Here is a 10,246-nt window from a genome sequence, read left to right on the forward strand (position 1 = left end):
AGGAGAAAGTTCTTCACCCAGAGAGTGGTGGCTGTGTGGAATGCTCTGCCCCAGAGGGCAGTGGAGGCCCAGTCTCTGGATTCATTTAAGAAAGAGTTGGATAGAGCTCTCAACGATAATGGAATCAAGGGTTATGGAGATAAGGCCGGAAGAGGATACTGATTAGGAATGATCAGCCATGATCATATTGAATGACGGTGCAGGCTCGAAGGGCTGAATGGCCTAGTCCTTCACCTATTGTCTATTGTCAATAGGATGAAGGTGGGCGGGGCTGGAGGAACAAGCGGAAGTCCAGCAGGACACAGTACGCCAGGCAGTAATCAGGAGGTGGAGAACACATCTTGTTCCGGGTGAAGGGTTCATACGTTGGATTCCAATAACCGCAGGTATTGTTGTCTCCGCACAAGCGGAAGGGGCTGCTCCTCCAACCAATGGGAGTGAATGGGGGGGGCGGGGCGAGCAGGACGACACAGTGTCGGGGCAGTGCTGCTGTAACTGGCCCATGGGCGAATGCGGAACGTGGATACCGCTAAAATCAGCGGACACCGGGAGGAAAATGGAATCAGTCTGAGCTGGGAGATTTTCTGAACACTCGGTGTAGGCTGCTAGACCGAAATTAGTAAACTCGCGGACCCGCGTTTGCAGTAAAGAGGGAAACGCTTGCGGGTCTTAGGCCCCAGGTTACTCCCGCCATCTTTATTTGGGGCAAGGTGCAGCAGAACGCATGCGCATGCTTCTTGCTGCGTGGGGGCGGGGTAGTTTGAAAAGGCGCATTTTCACAGCAAACTGAAATCAATAGAAATGTTTGGCTTTTCTAGATTTCTATCCTCGACTGACAGCGATTTTTTTCTTTTCTGAGTTGGTTTTACAGGGTATTAATTGAGAATAATTTGCAGACTGGGATCTCAAAACAATTTCTGACAGCAGAGTTATCATGAACTAAATAACTATCAATTGGCATTTGACTGTGGAAGCAAAAAGGTTTGTTTGTTCTGTGTGTGGGAAAACATCTCTGATATGATTGTAACTCGAAAAGCAGCAAGATGTACAAATTCGTGGTTAGATCACTCCTGCTGTATGTGCACAGTTCTGGGAGCTGATGAAGGAAATTTTGGCTTGAGAGGGGCACAGATTTATCCAAACTACACCTCGTATTTTTGAAAGAACTGTCATATTTAGTTCCAATCAACAACCTCATGCTTCTAACCTATAGCCACTTCATTCTCAAATACCTGCAAACTTCCATTTAAAAATTTGAATTCTTGAATCATTGGGATCTTTTCTGGGGCAGAGGTGACTTGTTCTCGAAGGATGAGTTGCACCTGATCTGGACCAATATCCTGGCGGGCAGATTTGCTAGTGCTGCAAGGGATGGTTTAAACTAGATTGGTGGTGGTGCAAGGCTAGAAGGAGATACAGTAATTAAAAACAGCAAGTTGAAGAGACAGGTCAGGCTGGAACACAACAGGGAGTGGGGGGTGTCTGTTGGATAAATTGCACGTATTTCAGTGCAAGAGGGCTGACAGGTAAGCTGATGAATTCAGGATGTGGCTAGGTATGTGGGAGTGGGATATTATTAGCCATTACAGAAACATTGCTAAGGGAAGGGCAGGACTGGCAGCTAAATGTGCCAGGGTATTGGTGCTTTAGATGGGACAGAAATGGAGGAAAGAGAGGAGGGGTTGTTGCATGCTTGATTAAGGGGAGCATCACAGCAATTGTCAGAAATGAAATAACTGAGGGATCATCCAGTGAGGCTTTGTGAGCAGAGCTAAGAATTAAGAAGGGAATGGTGACATTATTGGGGTTTTACTAATGGCCCCCAAACAGTCAACGGAATTAGAGGAACAAATATGCAGGGACACTGGGGAGCAATAGGGTTGTCATAGTAGGGGATTTTAATTTTCCTAACATAGATTGGGACTCCCATAGCATTATGGGCTTAGATGGAGTGGAATTTAAATGTGTTCAGGAAAGTTTCCTCAAATATTATATAGAGGGTCCTACTGAGGAAGGGGCAAAACCTGACTTAATCTTAGGGAATAGGGCAGGACAGGTGACTGAGATGACAATGGAGGGGGGGGTACTTTGAAAACAGTGACTGTAGTTCTATTAATTTTAAAATAGTTATGGAGAGCGACAAAATTGGTTCACAGGTTCAAGTTCTAAACTGGACCAAAGTGAATTTCGATGGAATTAGACAGGAAGTTGCAGGGGTTGATTGGAATAGTTTATTTGCAGGCGATGGGACTTTGAGCAAGTGGGAGGCCTTTAAAAGTGTGACAGTTAGAGTTCAAGGTCTGTATGTTCCTGTGAGGCAAGGTTAGCAGGAATAAGGGACCCTGGATGACAAGAGATATTGAGGCTTTGACCAGCAAAAAGAAAGGCGGTAAGGCTCAGGTACAGACAGCTGGGATCAAGCGAAATCTGAAGGTATGTAGGGGGTACAGAAGTTTACTGAAGAAGGAAATCAGGAAGGTGAAATGAGAGCGTGAGATTCTTTTGGTTGAGAAGATTAGGGTGAATGCAAAGAGATTCTTTAAGCTTATTAAAGGAGAAAGAATAATTAGAGAGAGTTTAGGACTCCTCTAGGACCAAAGTGGACAGGTATGTGTGGAACTGCAGGACATGGATGAGGTCATCAATTAATATTTCTCCTCCTGTGTTTAACTGTGGAGAAAGACATGAAGACTTGGGAACTTGCAGAGGTTAATGACGATATCTTGAGGACAGTCCATATCACAGTAGAGGAGGCGTTGGACTATTAGAATGTGTGATGGTGGATAAATATCTTGGACCTGACCAGATATATTCAAGCACACTGGAAGAGGCGAGAGAAGAAATTTCAGGGGCTCTGGTTGATATATTTGCATCATCATTAGCGATGGGTTAGATCATGAAAGACTGGAGGCTAGTGGATGTTGTGCCCTTATTCAAGAAGGGCTGCGAAGAAAAACCTGGGAGCTATAGACCAGTAAGCCTAACCATGGTGTTAGGTAAGTTACTTGAGAAGATTCTGAGGGATGAGATATACATGCATTTGGAAAGACAGAGTTTCCTTAGGGGTAGTCAGCATGGCTTTGTGCATGGGAAATAATGCCTCACAAATTTGATTAAATGACCAGGAGGTTTGAAGAGTGCAGGGTGGTAGACCTAACCTATATGGATTTCAGTAAGGCCTTTGATAGGGTTCCAGGCTGCTCTGGAAGTTTAGATTGCATGCAATCTAGAGGGAGCTGGCAAATTGGGATACATAATTGGCTTGATGTTAGGAACCAGAGGGTAACAGTGGAAGGATGCTTGTTGGACTGGAGGCCTGAGACACATGGAGTAACTCAGGGGTCAGTGCTGGGCCCATTGCTATTGGTTATCTATGTCAATGATATGAATGAGAATGTACAAGGCATGATTAGTAAGTTTGCAGATGACACTAAAATAGGCAGTATCATGGACAGTGAGGAAGTTTATCAGAAGTTGCAGCAGGACCTTGATCAGCTGGGGAAGTGGGCTGAGAAATGGCAAATCAGGTTTAATGTAGATAAGTGTGTGGTCTTGCATTTTGGGAAGTCAAATCAAGGTAGGAGTTAGTGAGTTTTGAGAAGATTTGTAGCAAGGTAGAGTTTCATTATGAAGTGTAGGGCCTTAAGGAGTGCCATGCAACAGAGGGACCTTAGAACTCTGGTTCATGGTTCTTTGAAAGTGGAGTCATGTAGACAGGGCAGTGAAAAAGAAGGCACTGGCCTTCATCAGTCAGGGCAGAAGTTGGGAAGTTATGTTGCAGTTGTACAGGACGTTGGTGAAGCTGCATTTGGAGTATTGTGTTCAACTTTGGTCACCTTGCCATAGGAAGGATGTTATTAAACTGGAAAGAGTACAGAAGAAATTTTCAAAGTTGTTGCCAGAGCTCAGGGCTGAGTTATGGGGAGAGGTTGGACAAACTAGGACCTTTTTCTTTAGTGCACAGGAGACTGAGGGGGGATCTTGTAGAAGTGTATAAGATCATGAGAGGCATTGATAAGGTCAATGTACTCAGCCCCTTCACAAGGGTTTGGGCATTGAGGACGAGAGGGCATCAGTTTTAAGGTACAAGGAGGAAGATAAATGTGAACCTGTGGGGCAACGTTTTTACACAGAGGGTGGTATGCATATGGAATGAGCTGTCAGTGAAAGTTGTTCAGGTGGGTACATTAAGAACAGTTAAAAGGCATCTGGACAAATACTTGGATAGGAAAGGTTTAGAAGGATGCAGGCAAATGGGATTAGCATGGATGAACATTTTGGTCGGCTTGGACCAGTTTGGGCTGAAAGGCCTGTCTCTGCGCAGTAGGTTTCTATGATCTATGAGACCTCTGAGCCCTAGTATCCTCCTTTTGCACAGTGTGGAATCGAGGGATGCTTCTGGTGTCCCTGATGGCTATGTGTGCAGGAGGTGTGTCCAGCTGCAACTCGTTTCATGCATAGACAACCCTCTGTATGAAAATATTGTCCCTCAGGTCCCTTTTAAATCTTTCCCCTCTCACCATGAAGCTGTGCTCTCTAGTTTTAAACTACTTTCCCCTAGGAAAAAGAACATTGCTATTCACCATATCGATGCCCCTCACGATTTTATAAATCGCTATAAGATCATTCCCCAACCTCCGACATCAAGAGAAGTAAAAGCCCCAGCCTATACAGCTTCTCCCCATAGTTCAACTCTCAAATCCCACCACAACTTTGCAAATCTTTTCTGAATGCCTTCAAGTTTAACAACATCTTTCCTACAGCAAGGAGACCAGAACTGAATGCAGTCTTCCAATATTGGCCTAACCAATACAGTAATAACATGACCTCCGATCTCCTATACTGAACACATTGATCAATAAAGACAAGTATTCCAAATGCCGCTTCACCTCCCTGTCTATCTGCACTTGTTCTTAACCCTTTGGAGGGATTGAAAGGTATGGGAGACAACAGGAACAGGATTGAGTTGTAGATCTGTAAAATGCCTCTGCTTCGTGCCTGCCTTTCCCACCTGTACCTCATTCTGTAGTTTTGTGCAAACACTGACTGATTCCCTTCCTTGAAGGAGATGAATGAACTAGTTTGGTTTTAACAGTAATCCAGCAGTTTCCCACAGTGTCATCTCCATAACTGAGCAGATTAATTGCTGTCAGTTTCACAACCTGTGTTTTTTCCTCATTTCTCCTCATACATTTATTACGTGTTTGAAAAGTTGATTTGCAAATAGAAACTTCAAATGAAACCACATCCAGATCTGACAGTCACTCTGCTTATAATCTAATTATCTCAGGATTTTGAACATTGAAGGGAAAAGTACTGCTCACACTGGCAAGAAGCTCATGTCGTCTATATGTGGAAGTCTGTGGAGATTCCTCTGAAATGTCCAAACGCCAGCGCAGTCACACCAGAGGGAGGCAATGGAAATGTGGGGATTGTGGGAAGGGATTTCTTTACCCATCCCAACTGGAACTGCATCAACGCAGTCACACTGGGGAGAAGCCATTCACCTGCTCTGATTGTGGGAAGGGATTCACTCTGTCATCCAACCTGCAGATACACCAGCGAGTTCACACTGGAGAGAGACCATTCACCTGCACAGTGTGTGGGAAAGCATTCAGTCAGTCATCCAGCCTGCGGGTACACCAGCGGGTTCACACTGGAGAGAAGCCGTTCACCTGCTCTGATTGTGGGATGGGATTCACTCTGTCTTCCAATCTGCGGATACACCAGAGAGTTCACACTGGAGAGAGACCATTCACCTGCTCTGTCTGTGGGAAAGCATTTGCTCGGTCACCCGACCTGCAGATACACCAACGAGCTCACACTGGGGAGAAACCATTTACTTGCTCTGATTGTGGGAAGAGATTCATTTCGTCATCCGTCCTGCTAAAACACCAGCGGGTTCATGCAGGGGAGAGGCCATTCACCTGTTCTGAATGTGGAAAGGCCTTCAATTGCTCATCTAAACTGCTGATACACCAGAGAATTCACACTGGGGAGAGACCATTTACCTGTTCTGAATGTGAAAAAGCATTCAATTGCTCATCTAATCTGCTGATTCACCAGCGGGTTCACACTGGGGAGAGACCATTCACCTGTTCTGAATGTGGAAAAGCATTTAATTGCTCATCTAAACTGCTGATACACCAGCGGGTTCACACTGGAGAGAAACCATTCACCTGCCCCGAATGTGGGAAGGCATTTGCTCAATCAACCACCCTGCTAATACACCAGCGCACTCACAGAAGAGAAAGACCATTCACCTGTTCCCATTGTGGGAACGGATTTACTCAATCATCCAACCTGCTGAGACACCAGCGGGTTCACACTGGGGAGAAACATTTGCTCGGTCAACTCACCTGCTGATGCACCAGCCTATTCACTCGATGGAGAGAACATGGAAAGGGATTTCAAATTGTTATCATCCCAGTGAAATGACACTAGGTGGATCCCATTCACCTGCTGTGTTTGTGTAAATGGCTTTGCTGTTTGTTAACACCAGCAAATTCACAAAGAAGCAGAGGGGAAGGACTTTACTTTTACCCACACCAAAGACCGAACCTTAGTCATTAGGCAATTTGTATTGGTGTTATTGAACTCTGCTCTATTAAAGGGGCTGATATTGAGGATAAAACATCACTACAATGGTGTGTATGTAGGGTTAGTATTGGAAATGATGAAAATGTTGTTGTGCATCAACACATTTATACTGGGTAAAGACTGGCCATCTGCATACTATTTGTAAAATGATTTTGTGATTCATCAGCATTGGTTAAAAAAACAATGACTTCTATAGTAACTGTCAGCGTTGATTTTGATGTTATTGTTATCCAAATCCAAACCATGCCTTCTGGCCCTATTTCTGATGGTGTTTGTAAACACCACAGGTTCAGTTACCTACTTGTGATAAAAATAATACATATCAGCTTTTTCTTAAAACTAAGTTGCATCAAGTCTTTATCTTACTTTATCTCTCATGCACTCAGAAAATAATTGGTACCCTTCACATGAACAGTTGGGAGAAAGCACATCCAGAGTGACATGTAGTCTGAAATGCCGGAAATTTAGTTACAAGCGCTGTTGGGGTGTGTGCAGCTTAACTTAGCAATGGGATGGGATCCAGAGAGAATGACCAAAAGGGTAAGAAGGAAAGAAGAATCAGTAAGTCAGTCAGGAAGGCATTGACATTACAGACCAGGTCAGGTACAAGGGAATTTGACATGGTTAAAAGTCATTGATTTTCATGCCAAGCGTTTGATAAACAAGGCAGATGAGTTGAGAGTAAAGATTAAAAATGGGGTATGATGCTATTTGTGTCATTGAGACATAGTTGAGACAGAGGCAGGATTGGAAGGTCAGTACTGTAGGATACAGGGTCTTCATGTGAGACCGCGAAGGAGGCAAAAGAAGAGGTGGTCTCACAATGATGTTTAGGGAATTTATTACAACAATAAGAAGCGATGACATTTTAGAAAACTTTTTCAATAAACCCATATGGGTAAAACAAGTAGAGCTGGTAAGGAGGCAAATTTCAGGCAAGTGTAAAAGTCATAGGGTCGTGATAGCAGGGTACTTCAATTTCTGCAACATTAACTGTGGTCATCATAGTGTGAGAGGTTTACAGGTACTTTTAAAATAGAGGAGAAAGTGAGGACTGCAGATGCTGGAGATCAGAGCTGAAAATGTGTTGCTGGAAAAGCGCAGCAGGTCAGGCAGCATCCAAGGAACAGGAGAAGGGCTTATGCCCGAAGTGTCGATTCTCCTGTTCCTTGGATGCTGCCTGACCTGCTGCGCTTTTCCAGCAACACATTTTCAGCTTTGAAAATAGATCCTGGGCAACTTTTGAAGCCAGTATGTAGAAAGCCAAACAAGGAAGGGGGAAGCTCTTGAAATTAATTTTAGGTAACAAAGATGGACAAGTGGTTGAAGTATCTGGAGAATGATTTTGCAGTTATCAGAACTCTTTTAAAAGGATTCAGGATTATTCCAGAAAAGGACGAGGATGGGCCTTGAATCAAGGTTCTAAATGAATAATATTAGATATGATTTGGCCACAGTGTGCAGGGAGCATATAATTTCAGGTAAATGGGGAAATGAGAGCTATAAGGGGAACATGGATTGGTACGGCCAGGTAAAATAAAGTAAATTGTTCAGTTATTTTACAGTTACATGAATTATTTAAAGATAACAGATGAAAGAGTAAGGCCTATTAAACTCAATCACGTACTGCTCCTTGATTTCTGTCTCATTAGTGAATATTGACATAAAGTATTCACTTAGAACCAGGCCTACATCCTCTGGTTTCACACACCGATTACTGCTGTGATCCGTAAAGAAATTCTGGTAGAGAGAGAGAAGGTTTTGAGTCATCTGGCAGGCTTAAATGTTGATAAACCTCCAGGGTCAGGTAAAATGTATCCAATGTTGTTGGGATAAAATAACAGGGGTGTTTTCAAAAATTTTCAATTCCCCTCTGACCACAGGAAAGGTGCTAGAGGAGTGAAGGACAGCCATAATGGAACTTTTATTCAAGAAGGGAGCAAGGGATAAACCAAGAAAGTTCAAGTCAGTCAGTCTCATCTCAGTGGGTGGGGAAACTATTTGAAGTCATTGTGGGGGACAGAACTAATTTCGAAACATTAGAAGCTGTCCAAATATGTTACTTCTCACCGGTCCAGGTCAAATTCAACTGATCAACCCATCTGACCAGCCTGTTTATATCCTGCAAGCTCAGGATATCCTCTACACTATTTATCATCCATTATTTTTATATTATCTGCAAACTAACTGAGCAACTGTCCTACATTCAAGTCTAAATCATTTATATAGACAAAAAATCAGCGAGGGCTCAGCACTGGCCACTATGGGCTCCCTGGACACAGACGTCCAGTTGTGGATCCAATTTGCCAAACTTCAATGGATCCCATGGGCTCATATCTTTCCTATCAGTCTCCCATGCAGGACCTATTGAAAGCCTTGCTAATGTCCAAGGTGACTATATTAAAAGTATTGCTTTCGTTGAAACAACTTTCGTTGAATGAAGTTGGTCAAATGTGAACTCCCCTTTTTAAAAAAAAAGCAAGCTGACTGTTCTTGATTAATCCCCTTGCTTAATCTTTGATTAGTTTCAAATGCTGGAGATCATTTTCCCATAGTGCCTTCCTTCTCGCACTCATTCTGCAGAAGGCAAATTCATGTTAATCAGTACTCAGTTCCGAGGATGGGTGTTGGATCCGAAATATTAAGTCTGATTTCTGTCCACAGATGCTGCCAGACATGCTGAGCTTTTCTCTTTTTGTTTCTGATTTCCAGCACGCAGAATTCTTTCGCTTTAGCTGCGCAGTGCTTGCTGTCCAGGTCACATAGACCTGAAAATCTTCATGCTGTCTCCCACCCTCTGCGTATATGCACATATAAGGGTATCATGTTCCTGTTTTATATGCAGTGCATTACTTCTAACTTACTGTCCTTTAAATCCTGACCATCTCTGATAGAAATCCTGTAATGAGGAAAACGGCCACCCTTTCAGACAGGTAAATAAATGTGTGAAGCTGACACAGCAAATAATAGCAATACGTTTAAGAGACATAACAGAACAAACATTTCTGAAGGATGCTCCCTCTGTGGATTTCCTTCCCCTCTCTTCAGTTGCTGCATGTGAACAATGCTCCTCCTCCCTCCCAGGTGTTGCATGGAGGAGGAAGGTTCACTGTGACCTGAGGTGGATGATGTTCCACATTGTGGCATTGACAGTGCGGATGGAGCTTGCCTGAAGCAGACAAAAGCATTCGCTGAGCTCGTCAGTGATATCCTCAAGTTCCAGGCTTCAGGCTCGGCGTGTGTCATGGGAGCACTGCCCCCCCCCCCCCACCCCCCCCATTGCCACCCCCTCTCCCTCTTGGTAGCCAAGGTTTCCAGGGCAACTGGTTGCTGGCTCATGCCAGAGCGAGAAGCTGCTCGGTGAGGTGTTCCCAACCCCTATATCCGCTGATGCTCTAAAAAATGACATGATGTGGAGGAGCCGGTGTTTATAGAATCATAGGATTCTAACAGTGTGGAAACAGGCTCTTCAGCCCAAAAGTCCATACCAAACCTCCAAAGAGGATCCCACCCAAACCCATTCCCAGGCATGTGCCAGGCCCACTCACCACCCTTTGTATGAAAAGCTTGCCTCACATGTCTCTTTTACGCATAATGGCTGAGTGGTTAGCACTGCTGTCTCACAGTACCAGAGACCTGGGTTCAA

The 10,246-nt window shown here is 44.0% G+C and overlaps 1 protein-coding gene across 5 annotated transcripts in view; it reads left to right on the forward strand.

The window, feature by feature from the left end:
• LOC122543932 (gastrula zinc finger protein xLCGF3.1-like) overlaps positions 1-6,945 on the forward strand; it is a 39,367-nt gene extending 32,422 nt beyond the window's left edge. Inside the window, exons 1-3 of one of the 5 annotated variants that reach the window (XM_043682878.1) lie at positions 445-597; positions 872-981; positions 5,291-6,945. In XM_043682878.1, coding sequence (XP_043538813.1) covers positions 5,380-6,366 — 987 coding nt within the window. In that variant the 5' untranslated portion in view covers positions 445-597; positions 872-981; positions 5,291-5,379 and the 3' untranslated portion in view covers positions 6,367-6,945. Of the gene's footprint in view, positions 1-321; positions 387-444; positions 681-871; positions 982-5,290 lie in introns of those variants that run through there. The other 4 variants (XM_043682879.1, XM_043682877.1, XM_043682875.1 and 1 more) reach the window with 4 other exon arrangements.
• Positions 6,946-10,246: the final 3,301 nt, after the last annotated feature.

The sequence above is a fragment of the Chiloscyllium plagiosum genome, chromosome 45, assembly GCF_004010195.1.
Source record: "Chiloscyllium plagiosum isolate BGI_BamShark_2017 chromosome 45, ASM401019v2, whole genome shotgun sequence".
In the NCBI taxonomy this organism is placed as follows: Eukaryota; Metazoa; Chordata; class Chondrichthyes; order Orectolobiformes; family Hemiscylliidae; genus Chiloscyllium; species Chiloscyllium plagiosum.